Below are 27,787 nucleotides of genomic sequence, written 5' to 3' on the forward strand. Positions count from 1 at the left end.
TTCTTTTATAGAACAGCATTGGTTCCCTCCAGGGCAAACTAAAGCCTTTAAAAATATATGGCTCCAAGCAAATATGATCCGCATAATTGATATAACAACAAAAAAGGGAATCATAAACAAAATAGAATTAGAACAAAAAATAAAACACAAGATTCACTGGTTTACCTATTTTCAACTCTCAAACATGCTACAACAAATAAAAATACAAGAATTACTTAAAAAGAACGCAACCGATTTTGAACTCCTACTTGATACCAAATCACTCAAACAAAAGGGATTAATTTCTAAACTATACAACATCCTTTTATCTCTCAACCAAATTAAAACTCTAAAATGCCAAACAAATTGGCACTTAGATTGCAACATAGAGCTAACACCTGAACAATGGAGAGAAATATGGACTGCAAACATTCTAAAACCTAAGACAGTTACCTCCCAAATCCAAAATTACAAAATCATTCACAGATGGCACATAACACCAAGAAAACTCTCACTAATAACTAAAACAAATCCTCCGCTCTGCTGGAAAGAGTGTGGAAATATAGGAACGTTTAAACATTGCTGGTGGGAATGCCCCCGAATAGAACCTTTTTGGAATGATATATTATGTTATATAAAAGAAATAACGGGCTACAAAATCCCCCTTGATCCAAAGATCATATTCTTGAATGTATGGGATACTTTTGAAATTCCACAAATAAGAAAAGACCTAATTAGCAACCTTTTGGTTGTAGCTAAGAACTTGCTAGCTTTACATTGGAAATCAAAGACAGTTCCCACAGCAGAAAAATGGTTAGAAAAAATATGGGACCACTATATACAAGAAAAAATACATGACGAATTATACCAGAATGAACACTATTTGAAAGAAACTGATTTTATTGCAAAATGGTTACCATTCATTGAATTCATTTCCAATACAAATCACTCTCCACCTAAGCATTTACTTTTTGTTACTCAGATTTGAAGCAATATCAAATAATTGAAAAAAAATGCTAGTTGTCTTTGTTTTAACTATATTGGCATGACATTTATTGTATATAGTTCACTAAGACTTTGTTGTTGTTCTATTTTACTTCTGTACATTGTTTTTGTTTGTTTGGTTTAAAAAAATAAATTTAAAAAAAAAACTTGAAAAAAAAAAGGAAGAGACATAATCTTTACCATATGAAGTGAAGTATTAGCTAATTGTTAGCCTAAATTTAAGTGGATTTGGAGTTATAATTGTTATCTTAAATTTAAATATATTTGAAGTTAACAGATAGTAATAGATAATAGATTTTAAGTTAATAATAACAGATTTGAAGCTAACAGATAGGGCTTAGTTTAACAAAGCAGAATGTTAACATGATATAATGAGTTATAGAAAAAGGGGATAGATTAGGAATAGATTAAGATATAGGGTTGGAAAGCTGTTGGAAGTCCTGAAAAAGGGGGGAGGGAAAGGGTGGGGGGAAATGATATTGAGATGTTATTTGAAAGTTGTATGTATTAATATTCTCACCTAATAAATTTTAAAAAGGAGTTACAATATCACAAGTCTTTCAAGTCTGGCGCGCAGATAGGGGAAGGGACCCTCTTAAAAATTCAGTTAGGTTTTCCCTCGTGCTTAAATCCAGTTGTGCAAACGTGTATCGCAACAGTAAAGGTATATGTATATGGGGAAAAAAATTCAGTTAGGGATATTCTCTCATTCCTACAAGAAGGTCTAGATAAGGGGCTTAGTACCAGCACCCTAAAAAGATAGATGCCAGCTATTACAGGGATTAAGGGTTCCAAGAAGGATAGACTTCTATTCCAACATCTTCGCATTAAGAGATTTCTGTGGGGTACCACATAGATCAATCCTCTGAGGGTACATAGATTCCGCACATGGAATCTCAATATAGTTCTGAAAATGCTAACTGAGGAACCTTTTGAGCCCATGGTGTCATGCCCCATGAACATAGATCAAGAGGAGTTAGCCATGTTAGTCTGTAGTTGCAAAATAGTAAAGAGTCCAATGGCACCTTTAAGACTAACCAACTTTATTGTGGCATAAGCTTTCAAGAACCACAGCTCTGACAAAGAGAGCTGTGGTTCTCAAAAGCTTACGCTATAATAAAGTTGATTAGTCTTAAAGGTGCTACTGGACTCTTTACTATTATGCCCCATGAAGGAGCTGACATTCAAAACTATTTTTCTAATAGGCAGTACCTAGCAAGATGGGTATCTGAACTTAGGACCCTATCAGTGGACAGGGAACTAAGACAAAGTGGTCTTAAGACCAGACTCAACTTTCATTCCAAAAGTAAATTCAGTGTTTCATAGGAGTAAGGAAATAGTTCTTCCATCATTCTGTCCAAATTCCACACATGATAAGGAAAGGGAATGGCATTGCCTCAATGTTCGCAGGGCACTAAGCTTTTATGTGGACAGGACAAAATGGTCAAGGAAGTCAGAGGCACTGTTTGTGTCATTCAGGAAGTCATCCATGGGTAACAGCATATCTACCTTTACATTGAGCAGGTGGATTAGGGGGCATATAATCTTGGTGCATAGAGCCAGGAACCTAGAACCATGCCAGGGTATTACAGCCCACTCACTTAGGGGAGCGGCAACCTCAGCAGCATATAGATCCTTCCCCTCACTAGAAATATGTAAAGCAGCAACATGGAGGTTGGAGCATTAATTCACCAAACATTATAGAATAGATAAGATAACCTCGGCTGAGGCAGCCTTAAGAAGAAGAATTTTACAACACACCCTCTAATCTTGGGAGTCCAACCAACCCTCCCTGGGGCACACTGCTTTTTTATGTCCCAGAAGTACAGACTATCCCACTCCCTGGACCACTGGAGAATGGAAGATTTGTTTTCACTTACTGTGAAGCTTCCTTCTTGGTGGTCTGGGAGTGGGGCAGTCCTATCCGCCCAAAGAGAAAGGGTGGCTCTGGAGATTGAAGGGTTCATTTTACTGTACTAAACTGCAAGTAATGTTTTCAAAAATTCAAGCTACCTAAATGCAAGTGGCCCTTGCTTATATTGAAAATCAGAGGGGTGTACATAGTTTAAAATAGTGTTAAGGAAGTTACCATTAGGATAGAAAATAAGTGCGCAGAAAGAAAGGGGAGTAAGCTATTATGTTGTTAAGAATTAATACAGTTATTTGAAGACTCATGGCTTAAAAACAAACTGGAGATCCCAAGCACGAGCCCCTCTGGGATCAAAAGAGTCAGCTGACCTAGTATCAGAGAGGAGGAGCTACGTTCCCAAAAGTACAGATTGCTCCACTCCTGGACCACCGAGAAGGAAGAGACATAATCTTTACCATATGAAGTGAAGTATTAGCTAATTGTTAGCCTAAATTTAAGTGGATTTGGAGTTATAATTGTTATCTTAAATTTAAATATATTTGAAGTTAACAGATAGTAATAGATAATAGATTTTAAGTTAATAATAACAGATTTGAAGCTAACAGATAGGGCTTAGTTTAACAAAGCAGAATGTTAACATGATATAATGAGTTATAGAAAAAGGGGATAGATTAGGAATAGATTAAGATATAGGGTTGGAAAGCTGTTGGAAGTCCTGAAAAAGGGGGGAGGGAAAGGGTGGGGGGAAATGATATTGAGATGTTATTTGAAAGTTGTATGTATTAATATTCTCACCTAATAAATTTTAAAAAGGAGTTACAATATCACAAGTCTTTCAAGTCTGGCGCGCAGATAGGGGAAGGGACCCTCTTAAAAATTCAGTTAGGTTTTCCCTCGTGCTTAAATCCAGTTGTGCAAACGTGTATCGCAACAGTAAAGGTATATGTATATGGGGAAAAAAATTCAGTTAGGGATATTCTCTCATTCCTACAAGAAGGTCTAGATAAGGGGCTTAGTACCAGCACCCTAAAAAGATAGATGCCAGCTATTACAGGGATTAAGGGTTCCAAGAAGGATAGACTTCTATTCCAACATCTTCGCATTAAGAGATTTCTGTGGGGTACCACATAGATCAATCCTCTGAGGGTACATAGATTCCGCACATGGAATCTCAATATAGTTCTGAAAATGCTAACTGAGGAACCTTTTGAGCCCATGGTGTCATGCCCCATGAACATAGATCAAGAGGAGTTAGCCATGTTAGTCTGTAGTTGCAAAATAGTAAAGAGTCCAATGGCACCTTTAAGACTAACCAACTTTATTGTGGCATAAGCTTTCAAGAACCACAGCTCTGACAAAGAGAGCTGTGGTTCTCAAAAGCTTACGCTATAATAAAGTTGATTAGTCTTAAAGGTGCTACTGGACTCTTTACTATTATGCCCCATGAAGGAGCTGACATTCAAAACTATTTTTCTAATAGGCAGTACCTAGCAAGATGGGTATCTGAACTTAGGACCCTATCAGTGGACAGGGAACTAAGACAAAGTGGTCTTAAGACCAGACTCAACTTTCATTCCAAAAGTAAATTCAGTGTTTCATAGGAGTAAGGAAATAGTTCTTCCATCATTCTGTCCAAATTCCACACATGATAAGGAAAGGGAATGGCATTGCCTCAATGTTCGCAGGGCACTAAGCTTTTATGTGGACAGGACAAAATGGTCAAGGAAGTCAGAGGCACTGTTTGTGTCATTCAGGAAGTCATCCATGGGTAACAGCATATCTACCTTTACATTGAGCAGGTGGATTAGGGGGCATATAATCTTGGTGCATAGAGCCAGGAACCTAGAACCATGCCAGGGTATTACAGCCCACTCACTTAGGGGAGCGGCAACCTCAGCAGCATATAGATCCTTCCCCTCACTAGAAATATGTAAAGCAGCAACATGGAGGTTGGAGCATTAATTCACCAAACATTATAGAATAGATAAGATAACCTCGGCTGAGGCAGCCTTAAGAAGAAGAATTTTACAACACACCCTCTAATCTTGGGAGTCCAACCAACCCTCCCTGGGGCACACTGCTTTTTTATGTCCCAGAAGTACAGACTATCCCACTCCCTGGACCACTGGAGAATGGAAGATTTGTTTTCACTTACTGTGAAGCTTCCTTCTTGGTGGTCTGGGAGTGGGGCAGTCCTATCCGCCCAAAGAGAAAGGGTGGCTCTGGAGATTGAAGGGTTCATTTTACTGTACTAAACTGCAAGTAATGTTTTCAAAAATTCAAGCTACCTAAATGCAAGTGGCCCTTGCTTATATTGAAAATCAGAGGGGTGTACATAGTTTAAAATAGTGTTAAGGAAGTTACCATTAGGATAGAAAATAAGTGCGCAGAAAGAAAGGGGAGTAAGCTATTATGTTGTTAAGAATTAATACAGTTATTTGAAGACTCATGGCTTAAAAACAAACTGGAGATCCCAAGCACGAGCCCCTCTGGGATCAAAAGAGTCAGCTGACCTAGTATCAGAGAGGAGGAGCTACGTTCCCAAAAGTACAGATTGCTCCACTCCTGGACCACCGAGAAGGAAGCTTCAGTAGGTGAAAACAAATATTCCATCCCCACAATTCAGCTGGGGAGCTGGGGCTGAGAGAAGTGGTTTACTTAAGGCTACCTGGTGAGTCCATGGCAGTAGTGGGATTTGAACCAGTGAAATGCTGCATTGCAATTCAGTTACTTAACCATTACACTAAATCAGCTCTTTAAACAAAATGAAATGGCATATTAGGCATCCTTGATAAAGTGAAACTGTCTTGAAGGGTTTGCAACAATATTTGATTAGTATAATTTATGATGGGAATTTCCAGCATCTTGCATATGAGAATCGTTTAGTCGCTGTTTGATCTGAATCAATTAAAATAAAATAAAAGCCCTTGGGCAGTTTTCTTCCCTTTAAAATTAAGCTGGTTAGAAACATAAACAGGAACTTCTTTTAAATGCAATATTACAGCCTTTAGGAAACACTTCCAACTGCATTCCTCAAAAGTTTAGAAATGAAAATATAAAATGAATGTGCTATCATGTGATGAATGCATTGATACCTTAGTCTCCAAAGCCTGGCTCCAGTCTTTTCTGCTGAGAGTGCTTCTACTTGCAAGTTTATTTAGGGCCAAAATTAAGCAAAAATGGACATACCCGTTGATTTCAACTGCAGAGAGTTAAAAGCATGCACCTAATTCTGTGTTGAAATCAACTTTGCTTTTATTTAGGCTTGGACTGCATCTTTGTTTCTTTAAACAGATCTGATCCAAAAATCAAAATAAAGCCACACAGCCATGCATGGTGGGCCTGTTTGGGCTTCAATAAAGCTCCTGTTTATGTCTCTTGCCTGGGGTTGCAAAAACTGTCAAGTATCTGTTTGGTCAAGGTCATTTGACTGATGAGCTGCGTTCAAGTTTGGTGAATGGAAAGTTGTACTTGGGCTGAGTTATAATTTTCTGTATATTTTATATCATTATTAAATAGACAAATTCTGTTAAACAGGCACATACTTGGTTGTTGTGGATTTTCCGGGCTGTATAGCCGTGGTCTTGGCATTGTAGTTCCTGACGTTTCGCCAGCAGCTGTGACTGGCATCTTCAGAGGTGTAGCACCAAAAGACAGAGATCGCTCAGTGTCGCAATGTGGAAAAGAAGTTGGCAGGTAACCACGGCTATACAGCCCTGAAAATCCACAACAACCATCGTTCTCCGGCATCAACCATCGTTCTCCGGCAACAACCATCATTCTCCGGCCTTTGACAATACATCAGTCACATACTGTTTATAGCAACCCTTAGCCAGAATCTAAAATGTAATGCTGTGCAGTTCGCTTTTTCACTCACTCACAATGTGCACTCCCTGAGAAGGAAGAAAGATCAAGAGACTTTGCTAGACAGCAGTAGGAAAAGAGTTATACAGCCTTTGAATCTTTGCCTAAAAAACTCCACTGTTTTGTCTCAGCTAATAGCTTTCTTTCAAAGTGGGCATCATATTATGCCTTGCAGAATTTGTGGCCCACCTAGCCAGGACAGGTCATCCATCATCTGATGTAATGTGGTCTGTTAAGGTATTTGTCAATCCCATTGTTTTGGCACTCTATGAAAAGCAGGGTTAAATGCAGCCATATATGGCTGGTGGGTTGTATTCACCTTGGTAGCTTACAAATTCTGCTGACATCTTGTATACTAATAGCCAAGTGGCTCTGATCTGAGGATTTAAATCTAAAGACTGGAGCCATGAACAGACAAGACAGGTTTTCCTACACACCTGAAAAATACCCCAGGTTTACAGTAAAATCTGAAATCTTAAAAAAAAATGGGGAGGGGGACCCTAAAATAATAAAAGGAGTGCCTTTAGCTGTAACCAGATGCCCTTAGTGGCTGTTGCTAGGCAACCATAACACTTTAGCCAGTATTCCACACTTGCTTTCTGAAAGCAAAAGGCAGGAAGGGGCAGGGTTTCCAGGGCTGTTTGGGCCTTTTAGGGAGAACTCATTGGGGCCAAACCCATAAGCAACCATTGGGTGACTTGATACCCCAAGACTTGCATGAGTCACCCAGACCTGCCTACTTGCTACTCTTCAACAGCAGCCCCCCCCCCAAAAGCCAGTGTAGTGTAGTGGTTAAAGTTTCAAAGAAGGATCTGGGAGACCCAGGTTTGAACCACCACTCTGCTGTGGAAGCTCTCTGGGAGTCTTTGATCCAGTCACAAACTCTCAACCTAACCTATTTTTCATGGTTGTGAAGATAATACAAAGCAATAGACAAAGGAGAGGAACCTCAGAAATATCAGGAAAAGGTCAGGGCACAAAAGTACCAGAGGTCCATAATAAATATATGTAAGAATTTCACAAATAAGAAAAATATATAATGCAATTACAAATTATAAAAAAATCATAGAAACGCATAGTGCAATTAAACATATGCTATAGATAATTGACAAGCTACAGACAACCCACAACAAAGACAGCATGCCAGCTAAAATCATGTTTCGATGTATAAATTTTCATCATTTGTGAGCGAAGGGAAGTACCCCATGCAAATGAGCTCGGCTCAGTTGGCATCACACAGCTGGGCCATAGGGGAGAATCTGCTGGAGGGGAGAGGGGTGAAAACGGGGGTAGACAAAGGCAGATGGGAAGGACAGAAGGAAGTCAGAAAAGGGTAGAGGCTATAGGGGAGCAAGGAAGGGAAAGAGGGCATGATGGGGGAGAGGAAAATGAGATATACCTGCAGTTCCTTGTGGTTCCCCCACTTGTATTTAACTAAATAGGGAAGGGTGCTCGTTTGATTGTAGAAGTGGCATATGAGCCTTCTCCCCTATGCCTTTATACCGGTTTTTCTAATCAAAATTGCTTCTTCCAGTTGTTATCAGTGGAGGAAAAGATCCAGGCATGATATATAGAGTGTCTGTTTTTTCCCCCATCAACCAAACAGCAGATCAAAAGGGTCATGTGAGAGCAACATGATGGCTTGTTGAGAAGAACCACACAGTCCTTGCCCAGCTTCCCTGATCAAGTTTAGCCTGTCTCACTGTTGCATTTTTTTTGAAAAAACTTAGCTTTATGTATTAAGAATGTATCTCCCAGCTTAGTTTAGCCCAAACTGAAAGGTTTTAAACCTTGCTTTCATTATTTCTGTTGCATGTTCCAGGAAAGCTTTCATGTTCTTATGGGAAAAGCAGGGTCAGTGTGGTTTCTTTTCTCTCTCTTTCTCCCATACAGCTGATTTTGGAGACTACAATCACTTTGAATCTCATGATTTTCTCCGGGAATATGTTTTGTTTCCTATGGTGAGCATTTCTTTCAAAATATTATACAGTTCCTTCTTGGTGGGTTATATGAGGGGGTGGGAAAGAACAGATCAGTAAAATATTAATATTGCATTTGGAAAAGAATCTAAGTAATGCTTACATTCAAATTACTTAGTGTCATACTGCTTTAGTCTCTTTGGTCCGTATTGAGAAGTCTTGTCTGGGTGACATCCTTTCTTGCTTCCTTTATCTCTTGTTACCAACAAACATATAAAATTCATGCAGTTTTAATGTATGTGTTTTCCTCAATTAAGTTAGTACTTTAATCATTTAACCAGACACCACCATCTCTGATATAAATTTTATTGGTTGCACTGTGTGTGTGCGTGTGTGTAAAAAAAGGTCAGCTTTCATGGTTCCTTCATATCCTAATAGTGGACCACAGCTCAGTGGTAGAGCACTTGGTTGGCAAGCAGAAGGTCCAGAGTTCGGAATCCTGAATGGACCCAAAGGCTTTTGTTAGGGTAGGAGAGAATATTGTCCCAGTGAGCTTCTGAACTTATGAGAGGATTGCTGTGTTTAGACTGTGTTTGATCTTGTGCAGCTACAATATGTGTCAAACGGCATTTCTTCAGCAGTGAAAAGAACAAAGTTATGTACACAGAAGAATGCCTCACAGGTGTGTAGCTGTGTACAGACACGTACCATGCCATTTTTCATTAGCACGTTATGGCATTCACATTTTTCAGTGTCAGGAGCAAATATTACAGAGAGGCCCCCTACGAGTAAAAAAACAGACAGCTTAGTCAAGTACAAATGCACACAGCCTTGAGGCATTCTGAAATAATCATTTGGGGGAGTTTGCTAGGTTCTCTCCTTTTCATTTTTGAAATGAAACTCAAAACTACATACAAGCTACCTTTAGATAATACACATATTTTTCCTAGTTGCTGAAATTATGAGTGAAGAATATTACATATTTTAAATAACACATGATTTTTTTATCACATAATTCTAAGATGTTATTAACAGGCAAGCAAGTAGCTGAGAGGAATTTCCTCCTTTGCATTCTTCTGCCATTTCTGACTCATTCTCTCTTGGGTCCTTATGTACTCTAAATTGTTTCTATGGTCAGACTCAATATGATATTCTTAGAATACCTTTCATAGTGATCATTATCATTTGAACTGAAGAAGAATTTTCTCTTCCCCGGGAACATCAGTTTAATATTTTGTAGTGGGAACTGGTACCTGGCCTTGCAGTATGCATCTTGGTTCTTTTGTATAGCTTATGTGGAGCTGTTCACTCTGCAAGCTTTTTCACTCATGTACCTGGTTTTGGTTCAGTGCCACTTTTGGCTCAGTGTGGCCACCTGGGTAATACAGGTGGTTTTGTGAAGGAGTTGCAGAGTCAATAACTCCTTATGAGCTGACTGTACAATACAAGTTAGAGAGCCAATAACCCCTTATGAGCTTTTTTAAAAAAATCTTTTAACAAAATTTATTTTTTTTTTTTATAAAAAACTAACCTCTAACGAGCTGACTGTACAATACAGTAAAATGCAGGGTGAGCACTGCTGCCTCTGAGTGCAGGTAGCATTTTAAAAACATTCCTTTATCTTAAAAACCTCCAGAGATGTAGAAAGCTAGCATACCAGTGGGAAGGTTTGATAATCTCTTTTAGAGAGTTTTAAATGTGCCCCCCTCCTTATTAATGTCATTCAGTACCCACAGGAATATACTGAATTTGCAAATCCAGCCCTGTGGTCCAAATAGAATTTTTTCTATATTATGACTAGGCTTATGCCAGCAGCAGAATGAGGTGGTACAGTGAACTGTACTAATTCAGAAATGCATGTGGGGACCACATGATGGATCCAGTTCTTAGGAAGAAAAACTTTAAATAGAAAACTAGCATGAGTGCTAGACTAGAACTTTGATCATAAACAGCAATCGCCACTGTGAGATGTGGTTATGGAACATGATAGAATGTAGTCAGGTTTCTAAACAACTTGGTTTGCTGATCTGTGCCCAAATGTAAAGTCACATTAGCCATAAAATTAAAAGCATTTAAATGAAAAGTTTTCATTCTGTATTTTACCTCCCTCTGTTCTTTGTCTCACTTAGAACAGTACTGTTGTTTGTATGTCTATAGGACTGGACCCCAGATGAAACAAGGCTAGAGGAACTCACTCATAAAGTAGCTCAGGAACACAAAAATCACAGGTGAGTCTCAAAATGTCAGTGTGCTAACTGCTACACAGATACAGGTGCTACATGTCTTTGTATATCTGGGCTATCATGTTGTCCCCAGGACCGTTTCTTGCAGTCAACTTGGTTTGTCTGTCGAATAGCATTGTTATACTCTAGAACGACATTTTGCAGGTTTTTGAAGCCCGGGTTTGGCAAGAGGTGCAAGCTAAAGGGCAGAAACCAAAAGATAAAATTTACCTTGTTGTAATCTTTTCAATACACCTATAAATAATGATGGTCCTGACTCAGATAGCTCAGACTAGCTCGATCTTGTCAGTTCTCAGAAGCTAAACAGGATCGGCCCTGGTTAGAACTTGGATGGGACACCACCAAGGAAGTCCAGGGTCACTATGCAGAAGCAGGCAATGACAAACCACCTATGAACATCCCTTGCCTTGAAAACCCTACAGCGTCACCATAGGTCAGCAGCAACTTGACAGCCTAAAGAAAGCAATGGTGCTTATTTACCCCACAAAATGTAAGATGTTAGAAGTTCCACTTATCCTGCTAAGTCACTCCTACCCCATATTCTTCAAAATCTTTTTGCAGGAGTTCCAGTCTATTGTCAATTTAGCTCCAGTGCTCTGACTAGAAGCATTGATCCTCTGTGCAATCCTGTGTGTTAATTTCATTTACAGTGGCACACCTGCAGCAGAAGCAGAATTTCTTTACATCAGTGAAGTTGAACGTCTTGATGGGTTTGGTCAGGAAAGCTTCCCTGTGAAGGTAAAGTGCTATAGGGACTGTGTCTCATTAAAGTTTTTTTAAAAAAAGAGTTCTTTGTCATCTTGGAAATATAAGACCTTGCAGATGTAATTCTCCAGCTCTATTAAGACCAGTGTGTCTAATAGATCCTGCAGGGAGGCATTTCATTTTCCTCTCCCCTACCATGTCCTCTTTTCTTTTCCTGCTCCCCATACCCTCTCCCCTTTTTCCTGCTTTCTTTTCTCCTTCCCATCCACCTTTGTCTGCCCCCATCGTCACCTTTCCCTCTTTCCCCAGCAGCCTCTCCCCTGTGACCCAGATGTGGGGTGCCAGCTGAGCTGGGCCCAGTTGCATGGTGAGAAAACTGCAAAGACTTGCAGGGGGTACTTCACTTTCCCCTGTATCTTTACACTGTTTCTTCTTTTTCTCCTTCTAGCAGCCCTCATATGCTCATCTTTCCTTCTCTCCTTCAAACCCACTGAACAACTTACGTTTTATCTACCCCCCATTTTCACCTGTTTCTTAATTTACTTCATTTACATACCACCTTTCTCTGCAGTGGTGAACTAAAGTAGCTTACATCATTCTTCTTGCCTTTGTATTATCTTCACAACAACCCTGAGATGTAGGTTAGGCTGAGAAAGTCACCCAGTGAGCCTCCACAGCAGAGTGGTGATTCAAACCTGGGTCTCCCAGATCCTACTTTGAAATTCTAACCACTACATTATAGTAGCTTTTTGGGGCGGGGACAGTGTTGAAGTATACCAAGCAGCCAGGCCTAGGTGAGTCATGCAAGTCATGTGGTTTCAAGTCACCCAGTTATTCCTTCTATGCCTGGCCCCAATGAATTCTCCCTCAAAGGTCAAAACCACCCTGAAAAGAACCCTGCTCCCTCCCTGTCTTTACTGACAGAAAGCAAGTGTGGAATACTGGCTAAACTGTTACAGTTGCCTAGCAACAGCCACTGAGGGCATCTGGTTAAAGCTACAGGCGCTTTAGATATAGGTGAAGGTGGCTTAAAAATGATTTTTTAAAATTCCAAATTAATACCAAGATAACCCCCCCAAAAAAGTGCCTTCACACCCCCTCACAAGCCCTAGCAAAGAAGCATGTCTTGCAGCACCATCTGAATATCTATATATAATGTAAACCAGAAGCTTTTTCATTGAAACCAAAGAAGCTTGAAATCGTTTCTGGATTTTCAACAAATATGTAGTCCCTTATGGAAAATATGTGTAAATGCCACTAAAATGGCATTTAGAAAAATCTCTGCTTCTTTTTTAACTTGGGTTACATCATAGCTCTCTTTTGATTTCTGGTTCAATGTGATTCATCACATATGAGAGTGCTTTTTATCCAATCAGACCATTGGTACACCAAGCCCCATACAGCTTGCTTTGTCTCAAGGGGCAACTCTCCAGCATCTTTTCCTGTTCTGCTTCCTGTGGTCCCTTTGGCTGGCAATAGCAGTGCTTGAATTTGAGGTGTTTTTTACGTGCATAGTATGTGATCTGCCACTGAGCAATGGTCCCATGTTTCAAGTAGCAAATATGAACTTAATGCCCTTTGCAACCATACAAGGGAATGGGATCAATTTTACTGCACCACAGAGTTCTTGGTTTTGCATCCTTAAAAAAGTTTTCTTTGTAAGATTTTAGTGGGTTTGAAATCTGTCACTTTTGATCAATAATTTTAAAACACTACAATACAGTTGAAGAGAAACCATTAACTGCTTTACCATTTTGTGCCTTTTGTCTCTCCAACTTTAATTACTATGAGCATTTGATTGTTGTAAGGCCTGAACAAGATGTATTGACTTGAGCAGCTAGTTTGTGGAAATATATAAAACTTTCATTATGCTCTTTATATTTAAACATTGATTTCTCCCCTGAAAACAAACACAAACATTGTTGCTGTAGATACCAAGCTGCTCACTAGCTATTTCTTCCACTGGCAGTTCAGTTTCTACCCTAAGGCACATCTAAGCTCAAGAAATGCCCTGTATCTGTTTCAGCTGATGGTAAGAATCAGGGCAGCTCTCAAAGTAGCCTAAAGGGACAGAAGAAAAGAAAGAATTTAGCTAGCTCTGCACTCTGAAACTTGTGACAGCCTACATCAAAGTTAACGACTTATGCACTGGAAGGCAGAAATGTCGTCGTCTTCTGTGTCCAGCCTTTACACAACTGACAGAATTCAAAGGTTCACGGCGCATTTCAAGCTCTACTCCGTAGTCAATCAATTTGATAAATGAGCTTCTTTTTTTTGCTTCGTTTTGGTAATGTTTGGTGGGCACCAAAACGAATCCAGTGCTGTGAAGACAAACTGGAGGGATTCTGTCAAGTGTAGATATGAGAACTTAAACTGAGTGCATTAAGAAAGACTGAGATTATTTAAGAGCTGTTTTGTTTTAAACCATAGTGATATCCCACACTCTCATATTATATATCTGGTACGTTATACCTCTAGTGACATTTCTTTGGAGTTATAAGGAAAAACGTGAGTGCCTTGTGAGCGCAAACTGTAAATGACCATCAATCTGTCCTGCTTGGTTTATATTGTCAGTGTTGCAGATCTTCTCATGGAACGTTGACTCAAATTGGCCTGATACATCAACGTGACATCATTTGTCTTTATGTTTCTATCCCATGCTTCCTCCAGGAAGCTCAGGGCAGTTAAGATGGCCTTGCCCCCTTGCAGTTTAATTCTCAGAACCATCCTATGAGGTAGGCCAGGCAGAGAAAGTAACTGCAGAGAGTAGGTCAGACAGAGAAAGTAACTGTCACCCAAATGAGCTTCACAGCAAAATTAGATTTGAATTGGAATCTCTCAGGGCCCAGTCCAGCCTGCTAACCACTACACCACACTAATATCTAAAGAAGTGATACGTTGTTGTTGCTGTTGTTGATTAGCTGTATATTGCAATCCTTGCCTTTTCACCTAGCAGTATTTGTTGTCGTAAGATTACATATTTTTCCCCCTTTCATGTAGGACAATCATGGAAATGACATGCATCTTGGAATTTTCTGTATGGGGATTTTTGTAAAGAACAGACTTGGAAGGCCCACAGTGATCTACAGGTAAAAAGAAAAATAACAACGGAATGTATGCTGGATCCAGAGTGTTTTTAACATTCCATTAATTTCTGTGGTAGAACTGAATCTGGACAGGAAATCTGGATGTTTGAGGCCTACCACCTGCTTGTATGACCCTTGCCCTATCTGCTAAAATTTGCTGTGGTGAGGGGGAGGTGGCTGACGGCATCTGAGAGACAGTAAGTCTCTTTGAGAGGAGTGATCACCACAGCCTTGAAACAGGTTGTAGGGCATCCATTACGAAAGACATCTATCCCAGACCCAGGTGATTTGAATAACTATCCACCAGTCGCAAATGTACCATTTTTGCACAAGATGATTGAACAGGTAGTGGCCAGATGAACTGAACCATCTGGATCCTTTCCAATCTGGCTTCAGGCCTGGATATGGGACTGAAACAGGTGGGTGACCTGCATGGGGAGATGGACTTGGGGAGTTCAACTCTGTTAGTCCTGATGGCTCTCTCAGTGGCTTTTAACACCATGGTATCCTTCTGGAGTGCCTTTTTGAATTGGAACTGAGGGCACCATTTTATGTTGATTTTGGTCCTACCAGGAGGGTAGGTCTCAGAATGTGGTACTGAATGAATGCTGCTTGGCTCCTTAACTTTTGGCATTTCATGTTCTTTAACATCTATATGAAGACTCTTGATGAGGTCATCTGGATATTTGGGCTGGGTTGTCACTGTTACATGGATGATGTTCCACTCTCTCCCATACTTCTAGCTGATTCCAAGGATGCTGTAGGAACCATATGCCTGGAGGCAATTTGGGGATGGTTAAAGGCTAATAAAGTGAAGTTTAATCCTGACGACATGGAAGTGTTACTGGTGGGTAGAAGGACCAACCCAGGATTTAAGTTGTCTCCTGCTCTGGATGGGGCTAGAGGAGGTTTGTAGCCTGGACCCAAGTCAACTTCTGGATAAGGAGGTAGCAGCACTGTCCATGTGTGCCTTTTATCAGCTTCAACTAATTAACTGGCTACAGCCTTTCCTGTACAGAAAAGATCTGGACACTATTGATAGGCTTCCCAGGTGCCCGCCAGTGGGGGGCAAACTCCCAGGGATTGGCCCCCTCGTTTGCCGATCACCAAGAGATTGGAGGGAGGGAACATGCTCCTGGAGGTAGTCCGCTACTGATTGGAGTGATGATAGGGACCATAGAACTCATGTCTTCGTGCATCTACACTGACTCCCAGTTGGGCCCAATTCGAGGTAAAAGCCCTATACAATTTGGGACCAGCAAAGCTTAAGGACCACCTACTCACTTACAAACCTATCCAATCTACGGTGATCCTCAGGTCCTGCTTCAGGTGCCCCTGCTTTCTAACGCTAGATAGTAGCAACCTTAAAAGAAGTCCTCCTCAGCCTTGGTGCCAAAATTATAGAACTCCCTCCCCAGTTAGATTCCTCTGTTCTCTTCTAATATTGTAGGTGGAGACCTTTTTGTTCTGTCTGGCATTCCGTCAGTGGTCCTTCCTGCCTTATGTTTAGCATTGCTGTATTCTGGGACTTTTACATATGGATTTTTGCTCTAGTTTTTGTAAGTTTTACAGTGTACTTTTATTATGCTGTTTTAACTGTTAGCTGATAGTGACCGTAATTAGGCAGAAAGGCAGAATATAAAGTGTTGTAAATCAAATAAAAATAAATATGGGTTCCATTGAAATCATAGACTCAAAGAGTTGGAAGGGGCCATACAGACCATCTAGTCCAACCCCTTGCCCAGTGCAGGAACAGCCTAAAGCATCTCTGACAAATATTCATCCAGCCTCTTCTTGAAAACTGTCAGTAAAGGGGAGCTCACCACCTCCCTAGGCAGCTGATTCCACTTTTGAACTACTCTGACCGTGAAAAAGTTCTTCCTAATATCCAGCCGGTACCTTTGTGCATGTAATTTAAGCCCATTGTTTCAGGTCCTACCTTCTGCTGCCAACTGGAACAGCTCCCTGCCCTCCTCCAAATGACAGCCTTTCAAATACTTAAAGAGAGCAATCATGTCCCCCCTCAATCTCCTCTTCTCCAAACTAAACATTCCCAAGGCCCTCAGCCTTTCCTCGTAGGGCTCAGTCTCCAGACCCCTGATCATCCTCATTTTGTCCACATCCTTTTTGAAGTGAGGCCTCCAGAACCGCACACAATACTCCAGGTGCGGCCTGACCAAGGCAGTATAGAGAGGGGCTATGACTTCCTGCGATTTTGACGCTATGGCCCCTTTAATACAACCCAGGATTGAATTGGCCTTTTTTGCCACCGCATCACACTGACTGCTCATATTCAGTTTACAGTCCACTCTTACCCCAAGATCTCTTTCACATATACTACTGCCCGGAATTGTATCCCCCATCCAGTATTTGTGCTTCCCATTTTTGTGGCCCAGATGTAATACTGTGCACTTGTCTTTGTTGAATTGCATCCTATTCACAGCTGCCCGCTTCTCCAGAGTATTCAGGTCTTATTAAATTTTAATTCTATCTTCTTGGGTGTTTGCTACTCCTCCCAATTTGGTATCATCAGCAAATTTAATGAGCAGCCCTTCCACTCTTTCATCCATTGACCACCACTCTTTGGGTGAGGTCCTCTAACCAGTTCCCTATCCACCGAAGTGTCCTGTAGTCCAGTCCACAGTCTTCCAGTTTGCCCATCAGAATGTCATGGGGGACCTTATCAAAGGCTTTACTGAAATCCAGATAAATCACGTCAACAGAGTTCCTCTGATCCAGTACGCTGGTCACTTGATCAAAGAAGGAAACCAGGTTGGTCTGGCAAGATGTGTTAGGGACAAAACCATGCTGACTTCCTCGGATCACTTAGCGGTCCTTCAGATGCTTTCAGATTGATCCCTTTAAAATCTGCTCGAATATCTTCCCAGCAACAGAAGTCAGACTGACCGGCCTGTAGTTTCCCGGGTCATCATTCTTCCCTTTCTTTCTTCAATCTGGTGGCACATCCCCAGTCCTCCAGGAGGCCTTGAAGATGATGGACAGGGGTTCTGCAAGTTCTCTAGAAAGTTCTTTCAGCACTCTTGGGTGCACCCCATCCAGCCCAGGGGATTTGTATTCATCCAGTGCAGCCAGATGCCTCTCCACAACCTCTCTGTCAATGTCAACTAGCCACTCAGGTGTCCTGTCACATTTTCTACTATCTCTAGATATGCCTGAGTTCTTCAGGGAGAAAACAGAGGCAAAAAAGTCATTAAGCCTGTCTGCTTTTTCTCTGTCCTGCATCAAAGTTTCTCCATCTACTCCCAACAGCGGTCCAATTGCCTCTTTTACCTTGTGTTTGCTTCTCACATATCTGTAGAAGTTTTTCTTATCAGTGGGACTTTGAAATGTTTTCCATTTACTGCACTCCTGTGCAAAGTTATCCTACTATATAAAAGGCTAACTGTGTTCCAGGCAACTCACTTCCTACACTGGTGTTCCACCAGAGGGTGCTGCCATGATCAGGCGTTGAGCAGGCAAAAATGCCTGCACCCCGCCTTTACCCAGCTGGGATCAGGATCAGAGCAGATGGCAATGCCTGCGCCCTGCCTCCACCCAGCTGGGATCAGGAGCAGAGCAGGTGGCAATGCCCACCCACCCCACCTTCACCCAGCCAGGATCAAGAGCAGAGCAATTGGCAATGCCTGCGCGCCGCCTTCACCCAGCTGGGATCAGGAGAGGAGCAGGTGGCAATGCCCGCCCCCCACCATTACCTGGTCAGGATCAAGCACGGAGAAGGAGGCAATTCCTGCTCCCCCCTTCACCCCCTTCATCAGCAGCAGAGCAGGTGGCAATGCCTGCCCCTCACCTTCACACAGCCGTGTTCAGCACCAGAGCAGGTGTTAATGCCCACCCCCCACACCTTCATCCAGCTTGGATCAGGAGCTGAGTAGGATGCAGTGCCTGCCTCTAGCCTTCACTCAGCTGGGATCAGGGGTGGAGCAGGTAGCAATGCCTACCCCCGCCTTCACCCAGCTGGGATCAGAAGCAGAGCAGGTGGCAATGCCCGCTCCCCCCCGCCATTACCCAGCCAGGATCAGCACAGAGAAGGAGGCAATGCCTGCTCCCCCTTTCACTCAGCTGGGATCAGGAGTGGTGCATGTGGCAATGCCCGCTCCCCCCTCAACCCACCAGAATCAGGCATGGAGCAGGCGGCAATGCCCACTCCCCTTCATCCAGCTGGGATCAGATGTGGAACAGACAGCAATGCCCGCCCCTTTCACCTGGACGGAATCAGGTGCAGAGCAGGAAGCAGTGCCCTCCCCCTTCACCAAGCTGGCATCAGGCACAGAGAAGGTTGCAGTGCCTGCCCCCCGCCTTCATCCAGGTGGGATCATGCAAGGCACAAGAGGCAATGTCCAACCCGTCTTCACCCGACCAGGATCAGGCATGGAGCAGGAGGCAATGCCCACCCCCTTTACCTGGCCAGGATCAGGAGCAGAACAGGTGGCAATGTCTGCCCCCCGCCTTCACCCAGCCGGGATCAGTCATGGGGAAGGAGGCAATGACCGCCTGTCTGCCCTCCGCTTTCTAGAGCCTGTTGCATTTTTTCCCACAATGGGCTTTGTTACTAGTTTGAGAATAAATCCCTTTCAATTCTGTGGGATTTCTAAGGAAACCTGTATAGGATTGGCAAATTACAAATTTCCATACTAAGCAATGGCATGGTGGCCCTGGGTGGAATGTGTGTAACGAGCTTTTGCCCATGTCTGAAACTAAGCTTCTACTAGCCAAAAGAAAGATGTATCTTTCTCCTGGAAAGCTTTCAGCAATTAGTTCTCAGACCTGTCAAACAGATAAGTTCTTTGAACCACCTGTTTATCTGTACATTTATTTATATAGGGTTCAATATTGCTTTGCAACTCTTTATCAAACACACAAACACCTATCTAGAGTTTATTTCACTTTATTGAAAATGCACCCTAGTTTTTTATGAAGCAAGTAATCAAAATATAAATGGCTATTAATATAAATTCTATAAAAACAGAACACAGAAAGGCAATAAGAAATAAGTTTGCTAACATTTCCTAATACATTCCAAGTTTAACATAATCAAAGTTTCTATGAAATGCATAGGTAAAAATAAGTTCTCACCTAAATTCTCTCAAGAGATTTCTTCCATCAGAGCTCTGCCATTCTATCTGAGTTTGCAATTTTATACATCATCATATGCAAATATTTAAGGTCTATTCACATGATAGCACAAACAAACGATAATTGTTCTGATGTTTCATTGAATATTCATAGTTTCTATTGTATAACCTTCCAATTAGTAAAAAATTACGTTATACTCAAACTTGCAAAACAAAACTATAAATATCTGAGAAGTGTCAGAAAAAGTTGAGAGATCACCATTGGTTGAATCTCTGATAGAGGAACATTAATCTCGATAGAGTCCACTATTTTAATTAACTGTCAAAAGATTAGAGCACACCTGTTAGAATTACCTAACACAGAGAAAAAACACACAGAGATGATTCATGCAAAGTCTGAATGTTCATCTAGAATACAAGTGCTTGGCCTAGTATTGCTCAGTATTGATTATTGTCATGTGCTTTTATTTATATTGGTGCAACATGTGAACAGTCACATTCTTTATGCTCTTCATAATAAATCAACACATCTGACTTTTTACTTTAAATTTAAATGACGGTGTAGGGTTGCCAGCTCCAGGTTGGGAAATTCCTGGAGTTTTAAGGGATGGAGCCTTGAGAAGGGGAGGGTTTGGGGAGGGGAGAGACCTCATCGGGGCATAATGCCATAGAGTCCACTGTGCCAAGCTGCCATTTCCTCCAAGGGGACTGATTTCAGTGGCCTGGTTATCAGTTGTAATTCTGGGAGAACTCCAGGCCGCACCTGGAGGCTGGCAACTCTATGAGAGTTACTTGGAATGATTATATATCAGCTGTATTTAATATAATTCATGATTTATATCAGCGGAGTCATTGTTCAGTAATTTAGAGTGCATTTTCCATTTTTACTTTTTTAAAAATACCCTTGTTGCTCATTCATTTTATATTTATGCTTCTGTAAATGTGTGAGATCCGTTTTTCCTCCATTTCCCCCTCCCTCAAAGTACGTAAAAGTGGTGGTAGGCATCTAAGGGTATTCCTGCTGGAATTTCATATTTCTGATGCCCCTACCTGTTGTATACAAATCCTGCCAGCTAGTGCTGTTAAATATCACACATCTCCAATTTTTCCTTCTGTCCGCCAGCATATTTAGTAGCTGAAGGTGCTTTACAGTATTAATTGAGTGCACAGGGTCAAGGAGAACCTGCTACAGTTCTGTTCTGCATGGCCTGGTTCCTTACTAAACCTCTGAACAAGAGGCTATTGTATGATATGATAGAATTTTAATAAGTGTGAATCTAGAGAGCCAGTGTGGTGTAGTGGTTAAAGTGTTGGACAAGGATCTGGGAGATCCAGATTTGAATTCCTGCTGTGCCATGGAAGCTTGCTGAGTGCCCTTGGGCCAGTCCCACACTGTCAGCCTAGCCCACCACACAGGATTGTTGTGAGGATACAATGGAGAGAGGAGAATAATATAAGCCGCTTTGGGTCCCCACTTAGGGACAGAGTATAAGTGACATAAATAAATAGTATTTGATCTCTGCCCAATTTGCATTTTTGCCCAGGTTATACCCTGGTTAGGTGTTCTTGTAGCCATAACTTACAGACTGAGTGCTATATGTACCTCCTCATTCTTTTTAATGCATATGATAGTAAGCAAAAATCTATACAAAATTGTATCCATCCCTCTTCAAGTTGAGTCTAAGATTTCTTTTGCACTTCAGTTACTTTTGTATAAAGAAAGATGCCTTATTAATTATTCTAACCAATAAAGGAACTTGATTTGTAGCATAATCACAACATTTATACTGGCTTTGTTACCTATTTTGCTGTTTAGATGCACAGACTGTTTGATTACTCTGTAAATGCAATAACATCCAAATGTATCTAAATAAGTGAACTGAATACTTGGTTGAAGCAACCATTAATTTCTCTTTGAAATATTTACAATATTTCTCTTTGAAATCAAATAAGTTTATATGACAGCTCTGGCTGTTTTGCAGTAATGTTTGTCTTGGCAATGTTGCTTCTTACAGGTGGAATGATATTGGAAATATAACACACAACAAGTCCTCGATTGCTGTGGAGCTGATCAACAAGGAGGAAACTGTGCTCTTTCACACTGTAAGCAAACTTTTAAAGATCGGTATTTGGGGCGAGGAGGGGGGATTTTAGCCACATAAACAGTATGTTGTATGAAAAAAGCAAACATTCATTTGAAGACAGTTGCAGGTGGGTAGCTTTGTTAGTCTGAAGTAGAAGAGCAAAATTTGAGTCTAGTAACATATTAAAGTCCAACAATATTTTTCAGGGTCTAAGCTTTCATGGGCCAGATTAATGTATCTGATGGTGAGCTTTTGATTAGCAAAAACTTAGACCCTGGAAAATTTTGTTCATCTTTAAGGTGCTGCTGGACTCAAATTTTGTTCTTTCATTTGAAGAGTAACACATTCTTGAAGAGAGTTTTACAAAGTGGGCTTCTGTCTTCTTTAAGCTCTCCACTCCCCTGGAAACTTGAGACGGTATTGCAATGAATGGTAAAAGTTGAAAGCTACAGAGTGCCTCCCACTTGCATAAAAATAACCTTGAAGGATGAGATCTGTGTCCATGAAGTACAGTAGCCTGTTTTTCTCCAATGGTTAGCCAGATGCCATTCATAGGCGGGGCATAATGAAATAGTGATGTCCTGCTATTTGTCCTAATTTTCTGCAATGAGAGGCATATTGCTTCTAATAATGGAAGCTCCATTTGACTTTTCATTAACAATACTGATAAATTTATAGACAAATTCGGATAATATCTACCAGTCAAAACACTGCAGATATGCTCACTGTGACTCATCATTTCTAAGCCTATGCATGTGAAATGCCCCATCAAGATGCCACAGTATTTTTCTTCTTTAGTTCTAATTTGCAAAGCTGTTCTTGACGGTTCAGTAGTATTTCAGCTCTGCTCTGCAGGCAGTGAGGTATACTTTTGCACACACACACATACATGCATCATCCTCTAACAGGATGAATCCTATCTACAATATGAAACTATTTCTAGAGCTTTGGACAGCCAGGAGTATCGACCCTTTCCTTGATCTCCTATAGACTCTTAGATGGCCTAACAATGCTGCAGGAGTGGGGAATGCAGCCTAAACAAGGGACTTCTTTTTAGCCACAGTTTTCTGATGACAGGTGAGGATTCTTTTCCCTGGTGATGGTGAAGTGGATGGGAGATTGAAAGAGGGACATGATACCCAGCCGAAGGCCTAGCATCTCTGCCCAACTCACCATCACATCAGTGCTTGAATAAGCTGATTGCTGCTTTCTTAAAATAGCACAGTTGTCCTGCTCTCTGGGAGGTCAGCTGGAGTGGGCTCCACCTTCTTTATGTTGCCAAATTGCTTCTAGATAGGGGCACCACTACAAATTTTATTGAGGCAACTAACTTACATAACCTTAGGAAAAAGGCACTGTATAAACTACCTAGTCTGGATAATTTATTTATGTATTTTTATGTTTATATACTCTTTTCCTTTACAAGCGTATAGTTCTTAGATGCTCTCCCGTCTAGACACTGAGACCTGGCAGAGACATGTTTCAGTTTCACAATGCATCACGTGTGCGATGGACCACAGGCCCAGACTGTGTAGCAAGGTTATATTAGCATCTCTGTAATGCAGTAACTTGGATGCTGATTACTGACTTTTTTGTGCATCTTTCCTGAGCACAGCATTATTTCTCCTGAATATTTCAGAATAACATGGTCCCCTTGGGATAATTCTTTGCTATATTAATTGCACTATGATCAAATGGGTTTTTTCTCTTTTCTCCCTTCTCTCCTCTCCCTTTTGCTGTAAAGGATGACCTTGAAAATGCCAAGTATATTTCACGCCTGTTCACTGTGAAGCACAAGTTTTACAAACAAAATAAAATTTGCACAGAGTGAGTATATATTCTTTGCCAGTTCTGACTCACTGTGAGGAATGTGAAATCTTGTATTGGTACCGGTGCTGACTTTTTGAGGGTATTTTGCAGTTTGCTCTCCATCTGCTCTTTGCAGGCACAGCAGGATTAAAAGAAATAGTCCTTGTTCGGAGATAAGGGACAAGAGCTATAGAGCTAAAATTGAATTAAATTGAATTAAACTTCAGAGGTGTATAGAAAGAAAAAGAGGAGTGTCCTAAAATCTGTGTGCTCATTATAGCAGTCTGAAGGACAGTCTATGACTCTTGATGTGGTAGCCAGTAACTAAATAGAAAATAACAATATCAGCTTTCTTTTTTGGGGAGTCAGTTTGGTGTAGTGGTTAAGAGCTCGGGACTCTCATCTGGAGAGCCAAGTTTGATTCCCCACTCCTCCCCTTGAAGCCAGCTGGGTGACCTTGGGTCAGTCACAGCTTTTAGGAGCTCTCTCAGCCCCACCCACCTCACAGGGTGATTATTGTCGTGAGGATAATAATAGCATACTTCGTAAACTTCTCTGAGTGGGTGTTAAGTCATCCTGAAGGGCAGTATATAAATCAAATGTCATTAGTATTGGTATTGGCAGTGCTTTTTTTCTAAAAAAAAATGTTTAGGGTATACTCTCAGTTTGACTCAAGAAAATCACCATTTTATAGTTCAAATCGGAAAAAATAAATGCAGTCAGTGGACAAAATTACCAAGAACATGCATTACCTCATATTAGACAGCTCACAATAACTTTCATCAGTAAAACACCACACTACTTCACAGATTAAACACTCGCTTCCATCTGAGACTCAGGAAACACCGTGAAAGGAAATGATGTCAGAAGACTGTCAGTGATGAGAATTATGGGTATCAATATGCCAACCAAGCCCCTCTGTAGTGACACATGCACACAACCAAAGAGTTTCAGTAGACATAGATCCAGAGGAGTTAGCTGTGTTAGTATGTAGTATCAAAATTAAAAAGAGTCCAGTAGCACCTTTAAGACTAACCAATTTTATTGTAGCATAAGCTTTCGAGAATCACAGTTCTCTTCGTCAGATGCATAGAGGGCAAAAAGAGAAACTGGTCAGATATAGAGGAGGGGGGGTGGGGTAGATGCAAACATCTCCTTCTGATATGCAGATGCAAACAGCTCCTTCTGATGTGGAGATCAGTTTGCTTCTGTAAAGGTTCAGAGGACTTAGCCGTGTTAGTCTGTAGTAGCAAAATCAAAAAGAGTCCAGCAGCACCTCCAACACCAACCAATTCCACTGCAGCACAAGCCTTTGAGAACCATAGCTCTCCCCGCCAGATGCATCTGACAAAGAGAACTGTGATCCCCAAAAGCCCACTCCAGGTGCCACTGGACTCTCCCTGACCCCGCCTCTTTAAAGGAAATCAGTTACCTGTGATAATGAGATAACCATTCATAGTCCCTATTCAGTCCCAGCTTGACAGAGTCAAATTTACATATGAATTCCAATTCAGCAGCTTCCCGTTGGATTTTGTTTTTTGAAAGGTTTCCGTTGAACTGCAGCGACCTTTAAGTCTTTGATGGAATGTCCTGGTAGATTGAAGTGTTCTCCCACTGGTTTCTGGACGTTGCCATTTCTAATGTCAGATTTGTGTCCATTTATTCTTTTGCGTAGAGGTTGTCTGGTTTGTCCAATGTACAGAGCAGAAGGACATTGTTGGCACATGAGGGCATATATCAGATTGGAGGATGAGCAGCTGTAAGAGCCAGAGACAGTGTAGTTGATGCCATTGGGTCCTGTAATTGTATTCCCTGGGTAGATATAAGGGCAGAGCTGACATCTGGGTCTGTTGCAGGGCCTGGTACCTGTGCTGGTGACTCTGCTAGCCGATTCATGATTGTAAGTGAGAAGTTGTTTAAGGTTGGGGGGCTGTCTGTAGGCAAGGAAAGGTCTTCCACCCAGGGCTTCTGAGAGAGAGGTATCATTTTCCAGGATGGGTTGTAGCTCACTGATGATACATTGGATGGGTTTGAGCTGGGAACTATAGGTGACAACCAGTGGTGTTCTGTTGTTAGTTCCTTTAGGTTTGTCCTGGAGCAGGCTGTTTCTGGGTACTAGTCTGGCCCCGTTGATTTGTTTCCTCACTTCATTTGGTGGGTACTGTAGCCCCAAAAATGCTTGTTGTAAATCTCTTAAGTGGGAGTCTCGATCAAGAGCATTGGAGCAGATACGGTTGTAACCTAAGGCTTGGCTGTAGACAATAGACCGAGTGGTATGTTTAGGGTGGTCGCTGGAGGTATGTAGATATGAGTATTGGTCTGTTGGTTTCCGGTATAAGGTGTTATTTATCCGTCCATTATGTAGTTGTACAGTGGTGTCCAGGAAGTGTACCTGTTGTGTAGAGTGGTCCAGGCTCAGGTTGATAGTAGGGTGAAAGTTGTTGAAGGCCTGATGAAATCTCTCAAGGGCTTCCTTCCCATGGGTCCAAATGATGAAGATGTCATCCAGGAATCTTAAGTATAGTAGTGGTTCCAGTGGATGGGAGCTGAGGAAGCGTTGCTCCAAGTCCACCATGAATATGTTAGCATATTGTGGTGCCATGCGTGTGCCCATGGCTGTGCCATTAACCTGTAGATATAAGCTGTCACCAAATTCGAAGTAATTGTGAGTGAGTACAAAGTGACAAAGTTCAGTGGCGAGGTGTGCTGTGGTTTTGTCCGGGATAATATTCCTTATGGCTTGCAGTCCATCTGCATGTTGGATATTGGTGTATAAAGCCTCCACATCCATGGTTGCTAGGATGGTGTCATCTGGTAGGTTGTCAATGGACTGTATTTTCCTGAGGAAGTCAGTGGTGTCCTGTAAATAGCTGGGTGTGCTGGTGGCATAGCGCCTGAGGGTAGAGTCCATGTATCCTGAGACTCCTACTGTGATAGTGCCTCTTCCTGAAACAATGGGGCATCCCGGGTTACCTGGTTTATGGATTTTGGGTAGTAGGTAGAATTTTCCTGGTCGTGGTTCCTGGGGTGTGTCCGTATGGATGCATTCTTGTATGTCCACAGGGAGAGTCTTTAATATTTTATTGAGTTCTCTTTTGTATTGCTCCGTAGGGTCAGAAGGTAGTATTTTATAGAATGTTGTGTTGGAGAGTTGTCTTTCTGCTTCTTGTAGGTAGTTTTGTTTGTCCATGATGACAACTGCTCCGCCTTTGTCGGCTTCCTTGATTACGATGTCAGAATTATTTTGGAGGCTGTTTATGGCATCTCTTTCTGCATGGTTGAGGTTCTGCTTTAGGTGTTGTTGTTTGTCAATTATCTCAGCCTGGGTACGTCGACGGAAGCATTCAATGTAAAAGTCCAATGAGGAGTTCCGGCCCTCAGGGGGTGTCCATGTGGAATTCTTTTTTCTGGAGTTTTGTAACGATGATTGTGTATTGCTGGGTTGGGAGGGTGATTGCTGCTGTAATGGTGTCTGTTCAGTGCTTTGTTCTTCATTTTGTTCAGCAGAGTAGTTGAAGAATTCTTTCAGAAGTCAGGACTTCCTGTTTGGGATCCATGGAGGTCTAACGCAGCTCCACTTGCGGAGCTGACCGGACTGCCGTTTTAACCGGCCGGCGGGGTGAAAATAGCCCGCGGCCGACTGCTCTCAGGCGGGGAGCAGGCAAAGAACGCTCAAGACCCTAGGGTGAGCTAGATCTCGGACGAGGGGGGGCTCTACACAGCGAGTCTCCCCCCGATCCTTGAGGTCCCACCTTGCGACGGGTCGGCTATAATCTCTGCGGCAGTTTTGGGGCCAATTCGGCTGGCATAAGACCTACATACCCAAGCATCGATTGGGGGAAGAAGCTGAGAGGAGAACTTAAAATCGAAACAGCGATTACAACCCGAGAAAAGTGAAGAGAAGGTAAAGATCATTATCTTCTGAGACGGGACAGATTGATAAAAACAGAGAGGAAAAAAAGTAGATTTTTAAACTGCAACAGACTAGTGAAAAGGAGGGGAAGACTCGGCAGGAATCGAATTTAAAAAGAGACTAAGTTTAAAGAAGTTATTAAAGAAATGGGACTATTGTTTTGAATACCTGTGGCTTTGGAGCTGTGAGAAAAAGACACCATCGCGAGATCTGCTGT

The 27,787-nt window shown here is 41.7% G+C and overlaps 1 protein-coding gene across 2 annotated transcripts in view; it reads left to right on the forward strand.

The window, feature by feature from the left end:
- The window catches only part of PTPN14 (protein tyrosine phosphatase non-receptor type 14), a 203,282-nt gene that overhangs the window by 137,630 nt on the left and 37,865 nt on the right, over positions 1–27,787 (forward strand). For both annotated transcript variants that reach the window (XM_054981497.1, XM_054981505.1), the window contains exons 5-10: positions 8,612–8,679; positions 10,795–10,865; positions 11,531–11,618; positions 14,586–14,674; positions 21,780–21,867; positions 23,593–23,675. In XM_054981497.1, the coding sequence (XP_054837472.1) occupies positions 8,612–8,679; positions 10,795–10,865; positions 11,531–11,618; positions 14,586–14,674; positions 21,780–21,867; positions 23,593–23,675 (487 nt within the window). The remainder of the gene's footprint in view (positions 1–8,611; positions 8,680–10,794; positions 10,866–11,530; positions 11,619–14,585; positions 14,675–21,779; positions 21,868–23,592; positions 23,676–27,787) is intronic.

Source organism: Eublepharis macularius, chromosome 1 (assembly GCF_028583425.1).
Source record: "Eublepharis macularius isolate TG4126 chromosome 1, MPM_Emac_v1.0, whole genome shotgun sequence".
In the NCBI taxonomy this organism is placed as follows: domain Eukaryota; kingdom Metazoa; phylum Chordata; class Lepidosauria; order Squamata; family Eublepharidae; genus Eublepharis; species Eublepharis macularius.